General features: G+C 45.5%; 1 protein-coding gene across 6 annotated transcripts in view; it reads right to left on the reverse strand.

The window, feature by feature from the left end:
- Traf3 (TNF receptor associated factor 3) overlaps positions 1–25,879 on the reverse strand; it is a 155,172-nt gene that overhangs the window by 8,249 nt on the left and 121,044 nt on the right. For 5 of the 6 annotated variants that reach the window (XM_045153948.1, XM_045153945.1, XM_045153946.1 and 2 more), the window contains 6 exons: positions 22,877–22,981; positions 19,184–19,351; positions 12,385–12,465; positions 9,431–9,505; positions 7,843–7,935; positions 4,713–4,853 (listed from right to left, as the gene is read on the reverse strand). In XM_045153948.1, the coding sequence (XP_045009883.1) occupies positions 4,713–4,853; positions 7,843–7,935; positions 9,431–9,505; positions 12,385–12,465; positions 19,184–19,351; positions 22,877–22,981 (663 nt within the window). The remainder of the gene's footprint in view (positions 1–4,712; positions 4,854–7,842; positions 7,936–9,430; positions 9,506–12,384; positions 12,466–19,183; positions 19,352–22,876; positions 22,982–25,879) is intronic. The other variant, XM_045153949.1, reaches the window with a different exon arrangement.

Genomic DNA, 25,879 nt, shown 5'->3' on the forward strand with positions numbered 1-25,879 from the left:
ACTGTGCTCCAGCCATGGTCACAACTGTGTTTAGAGGGCTGCTTGTCTTCAGGTTACTGGGGACTCACAGTTTCCACTTGTGAAAAGAATCTACCTGTATGCAGCGGAGCTCTAGAGTAAGGCAGTTGTTCACATGGGGCACTCAGGGGACAGCCCCAGGGACAGCCCACTAACTTCACTTCTCCTTTTGGAAGTCTATTTTTGAATTTTAGGTTTTAGCACCTTTCCTGGCTGTGACGAACCAAGAAAGAACAAGCAGAGCACGTTTGTTCCCCGGATGGTGAAAGGTGCTGGGTGAGTCTTTTTGTTCTATCCAAGAAACCCAGTGTTTATGAAGGATGAGGTTTTCAATGCCTTACAAGCATTAGGACCTAAGTTTGGTTTCCCAGAAGGCACGTAAATGTCAGGCATGGTGGAGTACACCTGCAGTTACCAGTGCTGGGGAGGCAAAGGCAAAAAGATCCTGAGGGGCTCACTGGCCAGCTTCTCCCTGTTCATGTGAGCCACATACATGTGCAGAGTACAGGTACCGTTGTTCGGCCTCTGTACAGCGCACAGAGTGTTGACTCAGAGTCCTATATTGACTGTGGGAGCCTGTAGTGAACCCTCCATTTAGCAAGAGACCCTGTCTCAGAGAATAAGATGGAGAGCAACTGAAGAAGATACCTGGTGCTGACCTCTTGCCTCCACATATACATGCACACACACACATGTGCCCACACCCACACACACAGGTATGCATACCAAACACACAAATGCCAGAAAAGTACCCACTTCCTGCTAGATCAATGTCTGTTCATTTTACAAGATCATCCAGTCAGGGGATTACTGAACGGCTCATGGGTCTATTTCTGAGGGTCAACTCTACCAACATTTCTGACCACTGCAGGCCTTGTCCTTTGAGGGAGCCCACCCCCTACGGCTAATAAATATATCTAGTGTGGGCGCTGAGGAGGAGGAAAAAATGTGGGGTGAAGATGTAACTTCCATTTTAGGGGACACGGAAGGGAGCCCTGAGTTGCAACAGGACAAGCCTCATGACCACTGAGAGGGAAAAGGATGACCTGAGCTGTTCTTCTGCACCCACTGGTGACATGCAAGGAGAGGACCAGGACATGGCCTGGCCACGAGGCTCTCAGCCAGCACAGGCCGCTGACCCTGTACCTGTACCACATGCAGGGGCAGGATGAGGGCACGTGTGCTGTGACATGTACATGGACACAAATGGAACTCTGCCAAACAACAGGAGCTCCACAGCCAGCAGGGGAAATGTACCATTTCTACGACAGCCCTTTTGCCTTTCACAGATCCACAGCAGAATGCAGAGCTACTTCTCTGTGAAGAGCAGACACAATTTCATCCTGAAGCACCTCAGTGAGCACTCGGCCCCTATACGCACTCCTCAGTGCAGCGAACAGTGTGGCCTGAAGCTGGGAAAACAGCAGGTCGCAGACAGAACCAACAAGCCACCTGAGATTTGCTCTCAGGACTCAGCTGGCCAGTTGTACGCACTGCGCTTCAGGACTGCCATCAATGTCCCTTCTCACCTTGAGGTCACTGGGTCGTTTTCAGTGAGACAGCATGATGGTACCTCGGGTGTCCATCTGGGCTATGGAGTAAATAAGGCCCACAACTGCTTGCCTAGCTCTTGTATAGTCACGGCTTCTAGGACCACCCAGCCTCCCACAGATAGCAGCATGTGTGCCTGTAACTCAAGCTCATGACTTAGCGAGTTGTCCTCTTCAGCTGAGTAGCAGGGAGGGATCTCTATGCAGGGAAGCGTGGCACCAAACTCCTAGGCTCAAATGATCCTCCTGCCTCAGCCTCCCAAGTAGCTGGCACTATAGGCATGTGCTACTGCACCTGGCTACAGCTGTCTTTTTTTCCTGGGAATGGAACCCAGGACCTCAGGCATGGAGGCAAGCACTACACCCCAGTTATACCCCAGTCCTTTCTAATTTTATTCTGAGACAGGGTGTTGCTAAATTGCCCAAGCTGGCCTCAGACTTCCATCTTCCTGCCTTAGCCTCCCTCCCAAGTAGCTGGGATTAGAGGCTGTCATTTTGATGACGAAGAACAGACTTGGGGCTGGGGAGATAGCTCAGCAGTTAAAGACTTGCTTGCAAAACCTGCCTGCTTACAAGGTTTGCTGGCCTAGGTTCACTCCCCCAGTGCCCAGGTAAAGCCAGAAGTACAACACAGCACATGTGTCCAGAACTCATCTGCAGTAGCAAAAGGCCCAAGTGAGACCTTTTTTTTTTTTTCCTCTCTCATATAATAAAACCTTTCGTTTTCTTTTTTTAAGAAAAACAAACTTGCCAGGCCTGATGGAAAAGGCTTGCATTCCCAGCTACTTGAGAGGCTAAGGCAGGAGGATCCCAAGTTTAGGGCCAGCCTGGGCAACTTTGTGAGACTCTGTCTTAAATTCAAAATAGGAACAGGGATAGATCCTAGCATGTTCGAGGGCTTGGGTTCAATCCCCACTGTGGGGAGAAGGGAGAACAAACTCAAACAAACATGTCCTATAAGATGCTGGTAAGAAACCACCTTCCTGGGCCAGTGAACACACATGTACACGCACGCGCACGCACACACGTGCACACACACACACCTCTCCCCCCTTCCACCCTGCTCTGAACTCAGAACATTCTTGGCCACATCTCTGTCTGCCACAGCCTGGCCGTGCACTGCAGCCTCACTCTAGCACTGTTGGGATTTTAGGGTCTACTGCTGGATCCAAAGGGAATATGGACCATCATCACCACAACGGCCACATGAAGGCTTGGGGGAACTGAAGTAGGATGGGAGGAAAGGCTTCTTTGGAGGACGCAGTGTGCACACTGCACCTGAGATACCTGAGGAAGCAAGTGAGAAGTCTCACAGAGCTTTTGTTTTTTTTTTTTGGTTTTGCAAGGTAGGGTCTCACTCTAGCCCAGGGTGACCTGGAATTCACTATGGAGTCTCAGGGTGGCCTTGAACTCACAGCGATCCTCCTACCTCTGCCTCCCGAGTGCTGGGATTAAAGGCATGCGCCACCACGCCTGGCTACACAGAGCTTTTTAAGAACTGAAGAGACCATTCTGTTATGCAGAGGAAGGGGCAGGGCAATCTGGGATGTAACCAGAGCTTAAGGAAACCTTTCTGGGGAAAAGCAAAGGGTTCTGGGGAGAGAAATGCAGTGACAAGGCACAGAAAGGAGCCTTGTTCACACCTCCAGGGACCTGGATGTTTCCACCAATGTCCTGCAGACATACAGGCCACAGATCCACCCCAACTGCCAGTCAGAGGAAGCACCCCGTGATGACCAGTGAGGCCTCTCCACAAATTCCTGCCACACCCTGCCCTTGCCTCATGCACTGGAGCACCAGGTCTGACATGAGCTCTTCTTCCTTTTTTTTAAAAAAAATATTTTATTTTACTTAAAATATTTTTTAAATATGTATTTTAAATATTTTATTTTTCTTTATTTATTTGAGAGAGAGAGAATATGGGTGCACCAGTTGCTGTAAACCAACTCCAGATGCATGCACCCCCTTATGTATCTGGCTTATGTGGGTCCTGGAGAATCAAACCTGGGTCCTTTGGCTTTGCAGGCAAGTGCCTTAACTGCTAAGCCATCTCTCCAGCTAGTCTCCTTTGTGCTTCTCCTTCCATGGAGACTAGACCTGGCTGGTCATCATCTGCTACTTGCACATCTCCAGGGAATGCTGGCAATTTCCATCCCTGTTATCTTCACCTCTGGTGCCATAAACGCTGCCAATCTTTCTGGCTTATATCATACGGGTGTGTTCAACCATAACCCTTTTAAGCTCACACACAGCAGAGTAAGGAACTCTACTGAAAAGGAAAATAAATGAAGATTTTAGGGCTGGAGGGATATCTCAGTAGTTAAGGAGTTTGCCTGCAAAGCCAAAGGACCCAGGTACGATTCTCCAGGACACACATCAGCCAGATGCACAAGTGGGCATATGCATCTGGAGTTCGTTTGCAGTGCCTCGAAGTCCTGGCACATCCACTCTCTCTCTGTCAAATTAATAAACAGATAAATAAACGAATGAAAATTTTACCAATGGCAGAGATGAAAAGTAAGGAAATGCACGTGAAACCTCTGAGATGTGAGACAGGCATGTTTCTATGTCACTGTACATAAGTGGTGACATTACAAACAAATCTGCTGCTGCTTCTTTTTGTTTTGTTTTTATTTTTTGAGGTAGGGTCTCACTGTAGCCCGGGTTGAACTGGAATTCCCTATGTGGTCTCAAGGTGGCCTTGACTTCATAGTGATCCTCCTACCTCTCTTCCTCCCAAGTGCTGGGATTAAAGGCGTGTGCGCCACCACACCTGGCTTAAAACAACAACAACAAAAAATTTAATGTGGCACTGGGATTGAACTCATGTCCTCATGCTTGGAAGGCAAGTACTTTACTGAATGCTCCATTTCTCTAGCCAGTAGGATGGAACCAATGGCGCTGGACATGCTAGGGAAGTACTTTACCACTAAACTACACCCCATTCAAAACAGCTAATTTTAAAAACACTGCTTTAAGCTTTACTTTGGCCCCACTGGATTGAAGGCACAGAAAAGTGACAGGCCAACTCCCTAGGCTGGCCCATGCTGACAAGGTCATTAAGCAAGAGGAGCCCTCAGGCTGTCTGTGCCTTGAAGGTGATACTTTGCAGCTCAGCTTACCAGCCAGGCACAGGCTGCTTACCTGCAAATGAAGAATTTTGGATTCATTGTTTCGAAGCATTTCCTTTTGTCTCTCAATTTCAATTTCAAAGCTACATATCTGGTTGTGCAAACTTTGTATGCTCTTGTTTTTTTCAACACTTTCATTCTGCAACAAGGAAACCTGAAGAAGAAATTTAATCAATTTAGCAAAAAGTGGTTCTGATGCTAATTAATAATAATTACAGCAACTACAATTTCACAATATAAGTTTTTTACAGTTCCCAGAAAGGAGCCCAGGAGAAAAATCCTTTCACACAGAAGAGGGGAGTCCTGGAAGCATTTCTCAGCCTTTCTGACCAGGAAACAACAAGAAACATTCTTGCAGTTCATCTGTTTGTACAAATATCATGTGTGTATATGAAAAAGGCTTCACAGAGTCATACCTGCTCTAATAACTTTAATGTACCTTGCTATCTTCTACTTTAAAAAAATTAATATTTATTTGTTAGAGAGAGAGAGAGAATGGGCGCACCAGGACCTCTAGCTATTACAAACAAACTCCAGATGCATGTGCCACCTTTTGTATCTGGCTTACATGGGACCTGGAGAACTGAACCTGGATCCTTAGGTTTCGCAGGCAAGTGCCTTAACTGCTAAGGCATCTCTCCAACTCTACTTCATTTTATGTAACATGAAAAAAAAAACCAAAAAAACAAAAACCTAGTCCCTAGAGGGCATTATGCTAAGTGAAAAGCGCTGGCACAGACAGACAGATACTGCCTGAGCTCACATGAGGCCAGAAGCAGAGGGAGAGAGGTAGGATGGGAACCATATGCAAATGAACCAACCTTCAGTTAGTGGGATCTCCTGCACATCACTGAGCTACTGTTAGTAATAATGTAATGCAGATTCCAAAGTTGCTAAGAGCAGATTGGAAATGTTTATGGCAGTCAAAAATAAGTGAAGCAACAGGTGTATCAACTAGTTTGATTTACTCATTTCATGATGTTTGCATATCAAAACATCACATTGTGCCCATGGGTATATAAGTCATCATTGTTGATTAAAAGACGTCAGTCACAGCCCACTGAATGCTATTTCAGACTCACAAGGAGCTGGACCCTACAGGGAGCCCCAACACAGGAAAAGTGTGGAGAGAATGGCGTTCCTTGCACTTCAGTATATCCTTGGGCCAGACCAGGGGCCCTTGAGAGTGGAGCTGACAGCTGAGGAGGCACTGATGTAAAAGTTCAGGCAAAGGGAGGAATTGTAGGGCAAGCATTCCTAAGTCCACCTCTTGGACAGCACAAAGTGGTGGGCAGCACAGAACATCCTGTCATGAAATCAAGGGTCCCCTTGGTCTCCTCAAAACCCTTCCTCCACAGCACCCTTTGTTCCAGCACCTTCTGAGTCATCCCACTGGATGACCATTCACCTCAGATCTACTAAGTGCTGAATGCCTACACCACTAGTACAGTGGTAAAAAACTATTTTTTTTTTTTTTGTTGTTGTTGTTTTTCAAGGTAGAGTCTCACTTTCTAGCCCAGGCTGACCTGGAATTCACTATGGAGACTCAGGGTGGCCTCTAACTCACAGTGATCCTCCTACCTCTGCCTCCAGAGTGCTGGGATTAAAGGCATGTGCCACCACACCGTTTTTGTTTTTTTTTTTTTTTTGAGGCAGGGTCTCATATAGCCCAGGCTGGCAATGAACTTGCTATGTAGCTGCAGATGCCCTTGAACTCCTGACACTCATGCCTCCTTCTCCTGGTTGCTGGATCACAGGAATATGACACCAGGCCTGAGTTAAAACTAAGTCCTTAAAATGAAAGGAAGAGCCCTTTTTAATAAGAAACATAGTATTTGTAAGATATGTGACACCCAGAGACAATGCTGTAACTTATAAATGGCAGGAGCAAAACACATTCTTTTAAAACAGGGCAGAAAAATAAATATCAATATCTCACAGCAAATACTATACACTCCTGGGAATATTGCTGTGGATTTCGGCTATGTCGAGCAAAATGCTCCTGTGCACGTGTCCTGTTCCTTGATGCGGCTTCCTTGCTGTGGCACCCTGACATGCCAGCTGCCGTGGAAATCCTGCTTTGTCATTCCTTTATACTTAACACTTAAAACAAGACATTCAGATCTTTAGAAAACTCAGATGTCAACTGTGCCAGCTGTTTTAATTCCTCTTGGTACTGTTGTGATGCAAGTTCTCAATAAACGTGCATTGAATATTGAAATAAATTTGTATTTTTATAAATGAGCCATGATGGGAAATCCTATAGCTATTTGTCCTTCAATATGTAGCGTTTCATCTTTTCTTCATGAAAACACAGCCCCACTGTGGAGGTGAATACCACAGAACAAATGGCACTGCAGGCATGTTTTAGCAAGGATCCTGCTCAGGGCCCGCAGCCCCACATAGCCTCCAGCAAACAGCACAGAGGAGGTGGGGAAATGAGTCTGGTGGTGCTGATGTTGTCTATGCACAGATCCTCACAAGCCAGCTGGGAAAACCAACCATAAGCACAGGGTCATAGCAATGTGTTTTCCTGTCTGTGACTTACCCAAGACATAGCTGTAAAATATCTGACACTGGAAACCAGAAACATGAGGGTTGGTGAACTTTCTCTGTAAGGAGCCAGGCAGTATTTTGGACTAAGCAGTCCATATGAGCAGTCTAAATGCCTCTGGTAACTTGCCTATGTGAAAGCTGCTACTTTTTACCAGATGATGGGAGCAATAGTAGTCTGGAAGTGCAACAATCTTTGTTTCAAATAGATGCTAAGATAATTAGAATGTGATTAAAAAAAAAGAATAAAGAAAGCTGGGCATGGCCATGCACACCTTTAATCCAGCACAGAGGCAGAGGTAGGAGGGTCACAGTGAGTTTGAGGCCACCCTGAGACTCCATAGTGAATGGCAGGTCAGCCTGGGCCAGAGTGAGACCCTGCCTGGGTGTGGAGAGAAGCCCTGCATACTTGCTTGGTGGATAACAAACAAGGAGGCCCCCTCATTAGCTGAAGATCACATGAGAACTGACTTTAGTGATAAGCTCTTTCTGCTGGTTCTTCCATCCAAACCTGTTAATGATTATACAACAGACTTTCTCCTGAAATAATTTGAAGAAAACCCATCAAAAGCCAGGCAGTACACGCTTACCTTCTTCTCCAGGGAGTTGCTCCACTCCTTCAGCAGGTTGACGTGCTGCACGGCGGAGCTGGCCTCGTGTGCCTTGATCTGCTGGTTTGTGCCCTGTGAGAGCAAAGGCATGTGGCGCTAAGCCAGTCACCCACCACTAAGGGCAGAGAGGCGCGCACACTCCTCTAGAAGTGGCACTGCATGTGAAGGGCTTATCAGGTACAGCTCCCAGGAGCTTGCTGGGCTGCCCAGGCTGCATGCAGGTGAGGAGGTGGGCACAGAGCACACCAAGAGAAAAGGCTGCGACGCTTCAGGGCAATCCTCAGGTTTACACTGCAAGTTCACTCCCTAGGGGCTTCTTGCCAAGTTTCACACTGGCAAGACCAAGAAATTAAGGTTGAAACTCATCTTGTTCCAAGCTATTTTTCATTAAGATACAAACAAAGAATGTTCTGCATGTCGGTGAGATGCTACTACAGCTGTCAGTGAACGCATGGCACTGCATCCCAAACAGTCCTGCCCCTCACCAGTCGGAGTATGCTGAGAAAGTTACATACACACATAAACAATCTACAGAGTACATAAGATGCAGACCATGTGAGAGTCAAGGAGAAGCACACTAAGTAGTACTTCATGTATTTAAGGAAACAATTTGTATGAGAAGGTAATTTGTTTTAATACTGGAAAATTAAGAAGAGAAAGCATTTTCATGATCTCCAAAACATATACTCTGTACATAAAATACCCGTATATATATATGCTGATATAAGCCCTGCTCCACATCAACATACATATACACATACACAGAGAATGCACGGCACTACACACGACAGAACAAGGAGGTTCAGCCTCCTCCAAGACTAAAGCGAGGGAGAGCTATGTTCTTCCTCTCAGCTGCTCATTTTCTGAGAAATACCACAGTGCTCTGTACTGACCCCATAATAATGTACCAGACACATGAAACTAAACATGTCTTCCCTCACTAATAGTTAATTTGTACTGGTTTTAAAACTAAGATACAGATTTTAGATGAAAACTTGGTCTCAATTCACTAGCAATTTAAACATTAAAAAAGTAACAAAAAGCCAGACCCAGGTTTTTCATGCTAACCCTGTTTTCTCAGTGTGGTTTCTATAGGCTATCCTCAGTTCAGATTTGACCCTGGCTGGAGTCCGAGTCAGCACACACGTGTAGACCAAATGCACTTACAGACACTTGTATGTGTAATTCTTATAGCTAAATGCTGACATGTGATGTTCAAAATGTCCAGGTGATATTCATTCATAGTCAGGTAATAGCTAAAATGTTCACATAAATCCCACCAGAGGTCACTGCTATCTGGCCATCTCTAGCTATCTGGATGTGGTAGTTCTCCTGACACACTGACCTCCCCCTTATCAGTATCCACCTGAGTCTCAAAATATCCCCGGCCTGGCAAGTTGAGCACCCATGCCTGCTGCAGGTGGCTGTCTTCACCCATGCAACAGGGTGCTCTGGTTTCATAACAAAGAATGACAGAGCCCAGAACTTGCATGTGAAAATATTAACATAAGAACTTTCTCCAATGCAGAATGTCAGTAACTGGGAAGGACAAATGTTGGATACTGACCTGAAAAATGCAGCCATAGCGCTTAAAACTACAGGTGCTGGGGGCATTGACACACTCTGACAAGTGTGCACTCAACTGCAACGGGAAAGAGACATGAGTTGTGGCACAAACGTTTGCATGAAAATGTTCAAACATATCAGGGCACAGAGAGCACATGGGCTGCGCTGTTAGGAAGGGTGTCGTCAGCTGCACTGTGTGTGCAGCGCTGCTGGCTACACTGAGAAGTAGCGAATATCTAGTTCCATCACGAGCATGCACAGATACACACCAATATACAGAAATACATTTACTACAGCATTTATCCCCCCCACCGGAGGTAGGGTCTCACTGTAGCCCAGGCTGACCTGGAAGTCACTATGTAGTCTCAGGGTGGCCTTGAACTCATGCTGATCCTGCTACCTCAAGCCTCCTGAGTGCTTGGATTAAATATATCTGGCTTTTGTTTGTTTGTTTGTTTTATTTTTCAAGGCAGGGTCTCACCCTAGTGCTGGGATTAAAGGCATGTGTCACCACACCTGGCAACATTTCTTTTTTTTTCTTTCTTATTTTGGTTTTTCGAGGTAGGGTCTCACTCTAGCCAAGGCTGACCCAGAATTCACTACAGTCTCAGGCTAGCCTTGAACTCATAGCAAGCCTCCTACCTCTGCCTCCTGAGGGCTGGGATTAAAGGCGTGCGCCACTGTGCCCAGCTTCAGGCAACATTTCTTAAACTTGTTGTATATTTAGAAATAATAGTTCAAAATGTGACATGCCATCTGAAGTTCCAGAATTAAAAAAGAAAAAAAAACATAAACTGAAATGCACATTTAAAGACTATAAACAAAAACTGCATGAAACACAAAAAAATAGAAAGCATTCAAGATGCAACTGGATTGCACACCTAATATACAGTACACAAAATAAATCAATTTGCAAAGCACGCTCACAAACTCATAATACTCGAGATAACTGGAGGTGAGTTTTTCCTTCATCTGAAAAGATTTTTCCCAGGCATGGCCAGAAACTCACAAATTTTTCAAGGATCTCTAAGGCCATTTTAATAACATGAATCTTATGTTGTCTCCTTTAATTGATGGATGGAAAATCAGAAGTTATTGGAAACATCCAAGTTGTCCTTCAAGGAAAAACCTCCTTGTTCAGCTCCAGTGTTGGTGAGGGAGCAAACAAAACCACTTAGGATGCCCAGCAAGAGAAAAGGCACTGAGAAAGCTGTGTTCAGGACACAGAACGAGCTCACACAGCTGCAGGGCTGGGATGTGCTTCCTGTGTACCAGCTGCCTCACCCTCACAGCTCACACTTGGTGCTGTCTGTGGGCACATGTGGGATCCAGGACTCCCTCTCAGTCTTCTAGCACTAAGGAGGACAGTTCCTTATGCTTAATATTTATGACTGAGGGGCAAATGGGGATCCATTTCTCCTCTGCTCTTTAACCCTGCTTGCAATAGCTAAGGAGAACAGCCCAGATGTGAACATGGCTTTGAGTGGGTCCACCACAGCTAACCTTTCAGAACAGCCTGTGAGCCAGGCAGATTTGTGGTGGCGAAAGATCGGCAGTGTAATGTGCTTGCAGTCTCCCTGAACCACTAGTCCTGAGTTGGACTCAGTAAGCATCCAGAAGCCCCCTCGCCCTAGGCCAGCATGGACGGACAAGGAGATTGCTCCTAGCAAAGCCAATTTATAACGGTAAAAAAATAAAAACACATGCTTTCAGGGCCATTATTATAAGCATGAACCTAACAAGTTGACACTTCTAATATTAAAATCAAGGACAGTGTTTTGATGTGTAACTTCCAGCGCACTACCATAAACTCCGTGTCCTACCTTCACCTAACCTGGCTTTACTGTCAGGGCTTTCGAGCCCTGTAGAATTTACAGGGGCTTCTGAACAGAAGTGAGAACAATGTGCAGCCTGATGGCTCCTTCTGCTAGAAACCAAGAGAAATGCAAGTTTAAATATTCTGAAATAAAATAATCTAAGTGGCAAAACAGAGGCAACATTATCCTAATTCTGACAGCCCTGAGTAGACAGGAATTTAAGAGAGTATTTACAAACCCTGGGAAATATTTCCATAGATCAGGTTCTTCACACACTAATTTTGACAGAAGGAGCCTCCAGTGTGCACTTTCTCATAGAGACAGTTGCATGTGCCTCCCTAGATCCTGCCAGAAGCTTGTCATCACCCTCACAACCCCAGTCCTGGGAAGATATGCCTCAGCATGCTAGGCACTCAGGGTCTTCCCTGCTTTCTATGACCTTGGCACTAGGACCACATCAGCCTTCCTGCTCCATGGGGACATCCCAGACTGCCCTCCTTCTACTGCCCAGTAAAATTTCAGGCTGCTGGAGAATGCTGAGGTGAGCAGGCTCCTCAGCTCACAGCCTCGGGTGCTTAGCAATCACAGAAACTCAGCGTCACAAGAAGAACCACTAGGAGTCTCTGGAATTCTCCATCGGAAGTATCCTGAACAGATGTTTCACAGGAAGTGCCTGGGAATTATGTGATGAACATCCTCTAGGGACCCCTCACATGAACCCTTAGGGTGGCCCTAAAACATGGGAGCCTCTACCTATTTCTATCCCACTCCTGCCCATTCAAAAAGGATCTAGAATGCCTTAGCACTTTCTTGAAATAATAGTTTAGTAATTCACTGTTTTATAGATTTATAAACAGCACGTTAAAAATGTAAAGTGTCATCTCTACTTGCATTGTAGATAAAACTATTCACATTTTTTTCAATTTTTTTTTCAATTCTTAACAGTATTTTTAACACTGAATTTATCTTTTAACATAGCTTTGTATTGTTTCTGACTTCAGTTTTGTTTTTCTGGCCACACATATTATCATCGTGAACTCTGGAAACATTCGACTTCAGAAGTACAGGGAAGAGTGGCATCTACAGCATGCTAGTCATGAAGATGACACAAGCTGGTCTGGCCCTGGCTGTGTCTTACCTCACTCCTCAGCAGAGTCTGGACACTGCACTTGTGTGGACAGGACACTATTACACAGGGACACTCGGTGTCTTCATGTTTCTATAGAGAAAAAGGAAGTGTGTCAACTTTGAAACACAGCTTGTGGTCCTCAACACCCAGTGACACGCCCACACAGCGTAAGCTGTTTACCATCATCAGCCTTAGGTTAGATGCTAACGTTATCCTAGGAGGAGTCATCATATCCAAACATGTAAGTGGTACATCAAGATATCAGCTGGGGCTGGAGAGGTGACTTAGCAGTTAAGGAGCTTGCCTGCAAAGCTTAACGACCCATGTTCAACTCTCCAGGTCCCACATAAGTCAAATGCATAAAGTGATACAAGCATGCAAGGTTACACATGTGCACAAGATGGCACATGCATCTGGAATTCAATTACAGTGGTTAGAAGCCCTGGCACACCAACTCTACCCCCCAACCCAAAAAGAAAAAAACAGTATCAGGTCAGAGGTAACAAGGCAGGAACTTGTGGAGAATATTGTTGAGGATATCATCCTAATACTAGCTTCCAAGGAGAGCCCCTGCACCCACACTTTTAATGTTAAAGTCAGGGACAGTGTTTTGATGTGTTATTTCCAGTGTATTACTATAAACTCCGTGTCCTACTGTAACAAGCCAACCCAGGCCCAGCCTAGGGAAAAACTCACTCACAGCTAGAAGCTCCCAAGTGGGCTGGGCAGCTCTGAAATCATGCCCTCCCCTTGCAAAGGTATTTATAACCCTATCTAGTTCAGGTGAACCAGAGGGCTAAGGGCTGACTCAGGAAGAGGCTGGCCCTCACACCAAGTTCCAGGGGCTGAACTTGATCAACTACAGTATTGAAATCCTAGGAAAGACCTCCCTCCCAGGAGGGGTCCTGGTTGTGGGAAAACAGTTCTAGGGAACTAGGTATAATAGAGGCAACTTTATCCTAATTAAGAGAGCCCTGAGTAGACAGGATCTAAGGGGGTGTTTATAAACTCTGGGAAAACACTTCAATAGATCAGTCTTCACACACTACAGAAGGCCTGACCTTCCAATGCTCAACACTGCTGGGACGGCAGGGACCCACAGACAACATTTGTTCTATACTCCTGCTCAACAGTGTTTCCTCTGGCATCTCAGTGTGGAGTTTGGACAGAGTATTTCTCAAATATGTGAAAATGGCACGATCTATTTCTTGTCCTGAAATTTTATCTGGACTGTCTTACGTGCATAGAAAGCATGGACACAGTTTGGTTTAGGGTCTCTCTGAATGGTGTGAATGTCAGCTTTGTAGATGCTGGTGGATATTGGCTTTATTACCAAACTCACATCAGGGGAGCTGCTGAGCCCTGTCCACAAACTTACTCTTCCGAGGGCCTGCAGAGCCCCTCGAGAGCCACTGCATGGCAGAGGCAGGGATGGATCACCCTGCTGAGAGGATGGATTACATTGCTGAGAGATGGATCACCCTGCTGTGAGGATGGGATCACCCTGCTGTGAGGACAGGACGGATCGCCCTGCTGAGAAGATGGATCACCCTGTTGTGAGGACAGGACAGATGACCCTGCTGTGAGGACAGGACGGATCACCCTGCTGTGAGGACAGGATGGGATCACCCTGCTGTGAGGACAGGATGGGATCATCCTGCTGTGAGGACAGGACGGATCACCCTGCTGTGAGGACAGGATGGATCACCCTGCTGTGAGGACGGGATCATCCTGCTGTGAGGACAGGACAGATCACCCTGCTGTGAGGACAGGATGGATCACCCTGCTGTGAGGATGGGATCACCCTGCTGTGAGGACAGGACGGATCACCCTGCTGTGAGGACAGGATGGATCACCCTGCTGTGAGGACAGGACGGATCACCCTGCTGTGAGGATGGGATCATCCTGCTGTGAGGACAGGATGGATCACCCTGCTGAGAAGATGGATCACCCTGCTGTGAGGACAGGACAGATCACCCTGCTGAGAGGGAGCCCCCCTTGGCACTCCAGGTCCAGATGTTTTCCTTCTCTCCTTTGGCCTCTAGTGACACTTGTCTTTAGGTGAGTCATGTCAAGGGCACCTGCTTCAGCTTCAGTCTGACCAGGCAGGTACAAGAGTCAAAGTCAGTGTGGTTCGAATAAGGGACACACATGCTCAGGACACAGCACAAGCCACCCTGAAGAGGGCACCAGCCTCCATCTTGTGCGGCGAGTTTTGAAGGCCTTGCACCCTTTAGGTGTGCAGTGGGTCTGCAGAGCAGAGAGAACACCTACAAGGTAGGGGTGGCTCCTAACCCACACCATTGCTGCTCCACACACTGCACTGGGGTGTAATGTCCTGTAACATCACTGTCACTGTCATGTCACACCCTCTTCAACACAGTGGCTGTTTCCAGGTGTCTGCTGCTCTGGCCACCCCTGCTGACATTTCCAGGTTATGTGTGCACAATAGTTTTTCCTCCACATTCAGGAGGGGTGCTGAAAATGAACTGAGGCCTTGGAGGTTCAAGCCAGGTTGTTTCCCCAAGTGCCTGTGGCCATACATACTCCTACCACAGCATGCAATTTTCTTATGTAGTGAGGTCTTTACAATTACCTCTCTACCCCGCTCTCTCAGCAAATTAACAGACTCATTTAAAGAGACTTATATTTAGCCGAGCATGGTGGCGCACGCCTTTAATCCCAGCACTTGGGAGGCAGAGGTGGGAGGATTACCATGAGATCAAGGCCAGCCTGAGACTACATAGTGAATTCCAGGTTATCCTGGGCTAGAGGCTAGAGGGAGACCCTACTTCAAAAAAACAATAAAGAATAGAGGGAGAAAGAGACTTGACGTTTCATAATTTCTAGACTCAATATAAAAATGATTTCCCCCTCCTGGCACTCTAAATTATCTCACCTATGGACAAAAACAAAAAAACAAAACAAAAGCTCTTAGTAACAACAGCTCACAACTTATCTCATAGTTTAAACACACAAAAACCCTCCTACACATTGCAACAGCCTGGACTACCAAAGCTATCAAGGCATGTCTGACCAACATGTGATATATATAAACATACTAGGAAACAGAAAGTAGGAAAATCAGGATAAGATGGGGCTTTAGGTTGTGTATATATAGTTGTACTTTTTGTTTATTTTCTCAAAAATATTATTTATTTATTTATTTGAGAGAGAGAGAGAAAGAGAGAATGAGTTTGCCAGGACCTCCAGTCACTGCAAAAGAACTCCAGACACATGCACCACCTTGTGCATCTGGCTAACATGGGTCCTGGGGAATCAAACCTGGGTCCTTTGGCTTTGCAGGCAAACACCTAAACTGTTAAGCCATCCCTCCAGCCCTTTTTGTTTATTTTAAAAAATATTTTATTATGCTAGGTGTGGTGGCGCATGCCTTTTAATCCCAGTACTCAGGAGGCAGAGGTAGAAGGATTGCCATGAGTTCAAGGCCACCTTGAGACTACATAGTGAATTCCAGGTAGTCTCAGGGCAGACTCAAACTCCTAAGTACTGGGATTAAAAACATGCACCACCTAATAAAAATTAAAAAAAAAAAAAAACATGCACCACCATGCCTGGCCTGAATATTTATTTATTTGAGAGAGACAGAAAGAAAGAGGGAGTGGGGAGGGGGAGAGAATGGATATGCCACGGCCTCTTGTCACTGCAAAGAAACTCCAGATGCACACACCACTTGGTGCATCTGGCTTTACGCGGATACTGGGGAATCAAAATGGAGCAGTCAGGCTTTGCAATCAAGTGCCTTTAACCACTGAGCCATCTCTCCAGCCCTGATAGTTGCTTTATTTATTTATTTATTTATTTGTTTGTTTGTTTGTTTGTTTGTTTGTTTTTTTGAGATAGGGTTTCACTCTAGCCCAGGCTGACCTGGAATGCGCTATTTAGTCTCAGCCTGGCTTTGAATTCACAGCGATCCTCCTACTTCTGCCTCCCGAGTGCTGGGACTACAGATGTGTGCCACCACACCCAGCTAGGATGGCATTGTTGAGGACTGACATCTGAGGCCATTCTCTACCCTCCACATACACAACACATGTACACATATGCATGTGCAAGCATATACACATGTGCCTACATACACACGCAAAAAATGGAGGGGGAGCTATGGATGGTCCTGAGTTAAATTCCCAGTAACCAAACAAAAGGAAAAAAAAAAAAAGTACCATAATGACATTGTTAAAATAGCTTTTATCACAAAAGTCCACTTAGACTTATTCAGAAAACTGTACTTGTATAGCTCATGTCTAAAGCACTACCCCCTTGTCTGAGCACCTACCTTCCTGCTGTCTTCAGCTAATAAATTCAAGACCTATACCACAGCTGCAGAGTGGTTAAAAGTGCTTGTTTTCAAAAGCCTGATGGCCCGGGTTTGGTTCCCCAGTACCCATATAAAGCCAGATGCACAGAGTGGCACAATTGTCTGTAGTTTGCAGTGGCAGAAGGCACTGGTATGCCCATAATCTCCCTCCCTCCCTCCCTCTCTCTCTCTCTCTCTCTCTCTCCCCCCCCCCCGCTTGCCTCTATCTCTTATAAATAAAAATAATTTTAAAATAATAAAAAATTATTTGTGTGTTTGTGTACGTGTGCATACACTAGGGTCTCTTGCTGCTGCAAACAAACACCAATCTGGCTTTAAATGGGTGGCTGGGGAATTGAACCAGGGCCATCAGGCTTTCTGAACAAACACCTTTAAATGTCTGCAACATCTCTCCATCCCTCTTAGCCCCTAAATCTTATAGCCTTGCCTGGTGTTTGGAGTCAGCTACTTAACAAGGTGTTTAGTTGACATATTCTCAGTTCTTTCTGAAATGAAAATTAATTGCTGAATTCTACTCTGCAAGTAATTGATTTCTGTAAGAAGCAAAGTGAAACTTTGATAGGAATATATTAACATGTGTACAGCCTGGAGGATCATTCATTAGGTGTGTCTCACTCAGTGGAAGCTAATTACTAGAGGAATTACTCAATTATGACAAATAACACTGCTATTTCCCAAAGGAGAGGGCACAGTTCTTAAAAGTTCTTAGTAAGTGGGAATTCTATAGCATCCCTCAAAACAAAGATTTCCCAATGAAAAAAAGGCCCAGACCCAGGTTGGTGACAGCAAATAAAGCAGAACTTATTTCACAGGAAAGGAGACTTTCCTACATAGTGGTCATTATGTGTTCCAAGATACACATCACAAACCAAGCAGCAGCCCCTGTGCATGGGCCTCACTCTCTCAGTCACTTTCCTTTAACCATCAGCCTGTTCTGCCTCCTAGCTCACCTGTTCCCTAGCTCTGGCTCCTCTGACCCTTCCTGATGATGCCCCTTTGGCAACCGAGAGCAGTCCATATCTTGGCCTCTGGGGCTCTCCCTCCTTTCCTCTGCTCCTCTCGCTGGGCCACAAAAACTAGTCCATACATGCCTGTGGCCTGGACTGCTTGCTCCCCTCCCTTATCCTTTACTGTAGTCTGTTATTCCCCACCAAGCCCACCCTGGTAGGACACCCCAGTTCATCCAGGTGTTTCTGTTAACAGCACTGGCAGCATTCTCAATTCACAAGCTCTTAAGACGTCAGCTAACTTTACTATCCCACCTTCAAGATACACTCCAGTACAACTGTTCCTCACCACTTCCTGATCACCCTTCCTCCCCAGCTTAAGGCCTCTGTGGCAGTCTGGATTTATGTCCCCCAATAGACTCAAATGTTTTATTAATGCTTGTAACTTGGATTTCCAGCTAACAGGCTAGTGGAGGTATCACGGTGGATCGATCCTGGGGTCTAGCCCTAAAGTGTTACTGGGGGCAGATCTGAATTCCATCCTCAGGTATGCGGAGTGCCTGGGCTCTGCCTGGGGTTCCGGGACTGGGCTTGCTGTGGTGCTGTTGGTGGTCTTTCTTTCTGCATGCATTTGGTAAAGGGGCCAGCTTCTCCGCCATTATGGAGCATCCTTGGGTCTGTAAGCTTCAATAAATCCCTTCCTCCCCATAAAGTGTGCCTGGTTTGGAAGTTCATCCCAGCAGTGTGGAGCTGACAACAACAGCTTCCTAGGGTGTTTCTCCATCTTCTAGCTGCTCCACCATCATTCCCCTCATGGCTCCTGAAACCCACTGGACACCTCAGTGCCCAATGCTCCCCCCAAGGGTCCCTCTGCACAAATCACCCTAAAACCAGCCCTGCCACTCTGACAGCCTTTCCCTTGATATTCAGGGATTTTCCAGCACCTGACACTCTGGTGTCTATGAATGTCTCTCCCACAGAAGTGAGCATTCTGAAGAAGCCTGAGCTCATGGAAGGGCATTGCACAGTTTGCTCAATGAATGACTGTTATTTAGCATTAAACACCTTTCCTTGTCACTTTCATTTACACAGAAATAAGTGACAAGATTCCAACACAGGATAAAGCCTGCCAAAATAGCTGAGGCAAGAGAACATTTTAAATCCTCATCTCCCTTTAAGACAGGCAGCTGCATTTCAGCCGTGCAGGGTAAATAAGCCTGTAGTAAGTGATGGCTGCGTCAAACAGCTGTGAGAAGATAAGCAACCCATCAAAAATTTGAGGCTATTCTCTAGGATAAGTTATAATTCTATAATTATTTTTTGAATAATCATTCTTCATTTTTTGACAGCTCAAATGATAATCAAGGCAACAGAAAATGTTAATTATATAAACCAAAATAGGCAAAACAAATACAGCTTCATGATTACGATCCAGCCCCATCTTACTCTAGTCCTGTCATAACCGTCTCTGCAGAGGAAGTGCTCCTGAGTGCAGGAGGGAAGGTGGGTGGGCGACACGCACCTGCAGAGTGATCATGGGCACTTGGCTCTTGCAGTGATTGCACGTGGCCTCACGATATTTGCAGGCCTTTTCCACGTGATCCCGTAGGTCTTTTCTCAATACTCTTTCTTTGCAGTCAGCACGCACACAGGGAAGCTCCTCAAACTGGCATTCATTTTTTAGGTGCATCTGTTGAACAAACCAAAGATCTTAACTGGCAAAAAAAAAAAAAAAAAATTCAGTCTGGAACAGCATGTTCTGACCTCCACTGGTAAGATCCAGGAGAATGTCGCTAACCTGCCTTGGACCAACACTTTGTAGAAGAGTGACAAATGCACCAACTTGGACCGACTCTTACATAGAGTGACAGACGCTCCAAGAGACCTGGTGCTCACCCTGCATGGTTTCCTTGTGCCACACTGTGAGTAAGGGACTGCCCATTCTTCTTCCTGGCTCTCAGGATGGAAGGGTTCATGTTAAGAACTCTATTTTAGCTGAGTTTGGTGGCACAGGCCTTTAATCCTAATCCTAACATGTGGGAGGCTGAGACAGGATGATCCTAAATTCAAGGCCATCCTGGATTACATACTGAGACCCTAAGTCAAAAACCACCCAAGGGCTGGAGAGATGGCTCAGCAGTTAAGTCACTTGCCTGCAAAGTCTATAGACTCAGGTTCAACTCCCCAGAACCCACATAAGCCAGATGCAAAAGGTAATGTACGCACCACTACACACAAGAAGGCACATGTATCTAGAGTTTATTTGCAATGGCTAAGGTCCCAGCACACCAATATTCTCTCTCTCTCATTAAAAAATAAAATAAAAGGGAGCTAGAGAGACGGCTTAATGGTTAAGACACTTGCCTAAAAAGCCAAAGGACCCAGGTTCGATTCCCCAGGGCCCATCTAAGCCAGATGCACAAGGTGGCACATGCGTCTGGAGTTCATTTGCAGTGGCTGAAAGCCCTGACATGCCCATTCTCTCTCTCTTTCCCTCTCTCTCTCTCTCTCTCCCCCTCAAATAAATAATAAAATAAATGAAAGTATTTTTTTAATAAAATAAAAGGGCTGGAGGAATGGCTTTGCAGTTAAGGCACTTGCCTGCGAAGTCTAAGGACCCAGGTTCAATTCCCCAGTACCCATGTAAGCCAGGTGCACAAGATGGTTCATGCATCTGGAGTTTGTTTGCAGTGGCAGCTAGAGGCCCTGGTGTGCCCATTCTATCCCTGTCTCTTTCTCTCTCAAATAAATAAATAAAATATTAAAATAAAATAAAAAAAAAGAAAGCTACACAAACCCTTTGAACCCTGTGGTGTTCCCCTACCCTCCAAGGTAGGGTTTCACTTTAGCCCAGGCTGACCTAGAATTCACTATGTAATCTCAGAGTAGCCTTGAACTCATGGTGAATCTTCTACCTCTGCCTCCTGAGTGCTGGGATTAAAGGTGTGCACCACCATGCTCAGCTTCTGTGCTGATTTGAACGTAAAATGTCTTCCACAGCCTCGTTTTTGAATGCCTAATCCCTAGCTGATGGCACTGTTCAAGAAGGTTGTGGAGCCTCTGAGCGGTGGAGCCTTGCTGGAGGAAGTGTTTCTGGGAGCAGATCTTGCAGTTTGATAGTCCAGCCCTGCCTGCTACACTCAGCTCACTCTACTTCCTCCCTGCTAATGTAGTGAAACTGGAAACTAGAAATAAACCCTTTCCTCCCATAAACTGACTTGGTTAGGATTTTTTGTTTTGTTTTGAGGTAGGACCTCATTCTAGCCCAGGCTGACATGGAACTCACTCTCTAATTCCAAGCTGGCCTCAATCTCTCAGCGATCCCTCTACTTTTTTCCTCCGAGTGTTGAGATTAAAGACATGGTTCACCATGCCTACTTTGGTCAGGTACTATTGTCCCAGCAACAAGAAGGTAATTAACACAGAAAATTGGTACTGAGAAATGGGATTGTTACTGAGATAAAGCTGCCATATGGCTTTCAGTCTCTTGGAACTGGTTTCTGGGAGGAATGTGGGAGGATCTGGAACTCTGTACTAACAAGTCTTTACAATGCTACAAGCAGAGCTCAATGAGCCATTCTTGAGAGAGTTTGAAAGACCAAAATGGAGAGAGATGAATGGAATGTGAAGGCTTGGTTTATGAGGTTTCAGAAGGGGAAAAGGACTTGAGGAACTGGACTAAAGGCAGTCTGTATGGTATTTAGCAGAGGCTGGCTGCATTCTCTCAGTGTCTTGACAACTTGAGCAAAGATGAATTTAAAAGTAATGGACTGATGTGTTTGGTAGAGGAAAATACAGAGCAGAAAGATATTAAAAATATACAGTTTGGCACAGAAGAAACTTGAACAACTTTCAAGTCTCAGGTGCAGAGACTACAGCCACTTGAGCCACAATTGTTAAAGAGATTACCACCATTGAGGATGGGCCGGCTGCTCTGCAGGAAAGACCCAAACCATTAAAGGCTCAAGTTAGTAGGGATACGAGTCTTCTGAAAAGAAGAAAGGGTCAGCTATCAGAGGCTGCTGCAGCTGTGGTCTAAATTCACACTTCATCCTCACCTGGCAGAGGAGCTTGGCAATGCTGCCCGGGTGGTGCTGGTTTCTGAGAAGCAGGAGGCAGGCTTGGGAAGGAGGAGCTGGGGGCTGCTTAGACCATGCACTGGACACAGGCTGCATAGAACTACCCAAGCCTCTTGGAGTCCAGAGGATTTTATGAGTCCTGGATGATGGAAATGGAGCTGCAGACTTTGAGGTTTGCTCTGCTGATCTTGCTCTTGTGTTTGTCCATCTCTCCTTGTTGTGACCCCCACTCCTCCTTTTTTTTTTTTTAATTTTTTATTTATTTATTTGAGAGTGACAGACACAGAGAGAAAGACAGGTAGAGGGAGAGAGAATGGGCGCGCCAGGGCTTCCAGCCTCTGCAAACGAACTCCAGACGCATGCGCCCCCTTGTGCATCTGGCTAACGTGGGATCTGGGGAACCGAGCCTCGAACCGGGGTCCTTAGGCTTCACAGGCAAGCGCTTAACCGCTACGCCATCTCTCCAGCCCCCACTCCTCCTTTTTGAGTGGGGCAGAGACCTTGACTTCTGACCAGTGTTGGGACTGGTAAAGACTATGTGGGGACTTTTAACATTGAAGTGAATACATTTGGGATCGTGAGATGTCCATGAGTATATGGGGACACGTGGCAGAATGTGGTGGTTTGAATGTAAAATGTCCTCCACTGCCTCATGTGTTCGAATGCTTAATCCTCAACTGGGAAAAGTAGAACCTCTGGGAGGTGGAGCCTTGCTGGAGGAGTGTGTAAGGGAGTGGGCCTTCAGATTTTATAGTCACCAATGATGTCACAAAAGTGACACTGGCCAGATGTGGTGACACACGCCTTTAATCCCAGCGCTTGGGAGGCAGAGGTAGAAGGATCACTGTGAGTTCAAGGCCACCCTGAGACTACAGAGTGAATTCCAGGTCAGCCTGAGCTAGAGTGAGACCCTACCTTGTAAAACAAAACAAAAACAAAAGCAAGCAAATAAACAAACAAAAGTGACGCTGACATGCTAGAGTTGGTCCATGTTGTTGTATAGTTGTATTTTGAAAGAATATGGCAAACATGAAGTTAGCATGGACACATTGCCCTGGCCAGGTAGTCAGCTGGATGAGATGAGGCACCCATATTCCTTAACTTTGCAAAAGCCCCTGGGACACCTGGGTACTTACCAGCAGATGTCCCAGTGTTAACTGCTCTGCACAACCTCTGCTTTCATTCCGACAGAAGATCTGAAGAGCCAGAATCTCTCTCTTGCAGCAATTATCCTTGAACACCTGAAATTGAAGGACAAGAGAGGATTAGTATTTCACTTTTACATGTTGCTATTTTGGACAAGGCAAAACCACTTCTAAAAAAATCATGAGAGCAACTCTTAAGTGGACTTCAGAAAGCAGTAAGGACCATCTTAATTTCTACAAGTAGAATTGAGGACTGTCCCCACTAAGAGACACCAGTTAAGTCATATAATTGTAACCACTAACTACCTTTTATTAGATAAACCAAAAGATCAATAAAGATCACTTTGGAACATTTGTGTTCCCTGAGTGCTACATAACAAGGTTGGGGGCAGGCCCAGCTTATAGTCAACACAGAACAGGTGGGCATGGAGGTGTACCAAAGAACTGGCAACATGCTAGCACTCCACATCTTTTACAGGGAACTTGCTAAATCAGACCAACTGCTACAGAAACCACATTTGGAACAATTTGTGAAATACTCATTTTGGGTCTTCTAATCACTGAGTTTTTCCTAACCAAAGTGAAAGCTTGTACTTTGATTCCTTCCCCTCCCCCCTTAGTGCTAGGGATAGAATCCTAGGGCACTGAGCATGCCAGGCAAGTGATTTACCACTGAGCCACATCCCAGCCTGGGGGAAGATCCTATATATGCATCACAGAGGTTAAGCTCTGTGTTTCTCTTTGAAAACAAACACCTTGCTGCCTTTAGTTTTATATTTTCCTTAGTAAATAAGTACTCCTACTAAACAACACTCTATTGCATCTTAGCCCTCAGGCATTCTGAGAAAGATTCACTCACCTGTGGACACTGTGACAGGAAAACAGGATGTGCTGAATTTGCCTTTCCCAACCCCCCAGGCAAATAGATCAACAGCTGTTAAGACTTAAAAATCTGTGCTTTTGGAGAATGGAATTTCAAAGGAGAAAGTGTGTGGGGAGAGGGAGGGAATTAACATGGGATTTTTTTTATAATAATGGAAAATGCTAATAAAAAATTAAAAAAAAAATCTGTGCTTGGAGAGATAGCTTAGTGGTTAAGGTGTTTGCCTGCAAAGCCAAAGGATCCAGGTTCACTTCCTCAGGACCCATGTAAGCCAGATGCACAAGGTGGTGCATGCGTCTGGAGTTTGTTTGCAGTGGCTAGAGGGCCTGGTGCCCATTTTCTATCTTCCTCTTTTCCTATTTCTCTCAAATAAATAAATAAAATGTCTTTAAAAAGACTTAAAAGCACAACTTTTAAAGGGCATGAGTTAAGGAACAAACGTCACGAAAACAGCTATTTTTAATGAATGCACATGTGTGCATGCATGCACATATGAAGGCCAGAGGACAGCCTCGGTTGTCATCCTTAGAAACACTATACATCTCCTTTAAGGCAGGGTCGCTCATTGGCTTGGAGCTCACCGATCAGGAGACTGGCTGGCCAGTGAGCTCATCTCTACCTTCCTGGCACAGGTATTCTTTAAAATTTGTAAAAAATATTTTACTTTATTTATTTGCAAGAAGAGATGGGAAGGAGAAGGGAAGAAAGAGAATGGGTCTACCAGGCTCTCTAGCACTGCAAATGAACTTCAGACACATGCACCCCTTTGTGCATTTGGTTTAATGTGGGTACTAGGGAATCAAACCCAGGCTGTTATTATGCTTTGCAGGCAAACACCTTAGCCACTAAGCTATCTCTCCAGCACGTGTTTTAAAAGGTTCTGGGGAGTTCAAACCTAGATCCTTATTCTTGCAAGACAAGCACTTTACTAACTGAGCCTTATTCCCAGTGCAAAAGCAGCTATTTAAATACACACACACACACACACTCACACTTTTTACTTTTTTGAGAGACAAGCAGAGAGAAAGTGAGTGAGAGAGAGAATGGGCATGCCAGGGCCTTCAGCTGCTGCAAAAGAATCCAGACGCATGCCCTATCTTGTGCATCTGGCTTATGTGGGTCCTGCAGAACTGAACCTGGGTCCTTTGGTTTTGCAGGCAAGTGCCTTAACCGCTAAGCCATCTCCCCAGCCCAAGCAGCTATTTCTTTTAAAAGCATTATTTATTTATAAGAGAAAGAGGGAGAGGAAGGGGCAGACAGAAAGAGAGTAAGTATGGGCGCACCAGGGCCTCTTGCCACTGTAAACAAACTCCAGATGCATGCACTATGTGTGCTTTATGTGGGTACTGAGGAATCGAACCCGGGCTATCAGACTTTGCAAGGAGTACCTTTAACTGCCAAGCCATTTCTCTAGCTCCAAAGCATTTTTTTTTTTTTTTTTTTTTTTCCTGGTTTGGTTTTTCAGGGTAGGGTCTTGCCCAGGCTGACCTGGAATTCACTCTGTATTCTCAGGGTGGCCTCGAACTCAGTGATCTTCCTACCTCAACCTCCTAAATGCTGGGATTAAAGGCATGCACCATCACACCTACCTCAAAGCAGCTATTGTTTTTCTTTGTTTTTGAGGCAAGGCTAACATACTGGCTTCTTTTTTTTTCCCCGAGGTAGGGTTTCACTCTCACTTTAGCTCAGGCTGACCTGGAATTCACAGTCATCTCAGGGTGGCCTCAAACTCATGGCGATTCTCCTACCTCTGCCTCCCAAGTACTGGGATTAAGGGTGTACGCCACTGTGCCTGGTTTTTAAAAAATATACAAGTGGCACATGCATCTGGAGCATGTTTGCAGTAGCTGGAGGCCTGATATACCCAGTCTCTTTATTGCTCTTTCTCTCCTCTCAATATCTCTCTCTGCTTGAAAATTAAACAATAATTTTTTTAAGTTTTAAAAACAGGATCATAATTCCTTATAATAAAACGGATTCACTAAATAGCCTACCTTATCCCATGGTCTCAACTTTCCTTCTCTCAGTCACATTCACTGGAGCAATGTAAACAAATGCCTTGTTACCAAATTAAGATAAGGAGTGGGGCTGAGGGTTTGCTTTTCTTGCAG

This window comes from Jaculus jaculus, chromosome 7 (genome assembly GCF_020740685.1).
Source record: "Jaculus jaculus isolate mJacJac1 chromosome 7, mJacJac1.mat.Y.cur, whole genome shotgun sequence".
NCBI classification, from domain to species: domain Eukaryota; kingdom Metazoa; phylum Chordata; class Mammalia; order Rodentia; family Dipodidae; genus Jaculus; species Jaculus jaculus.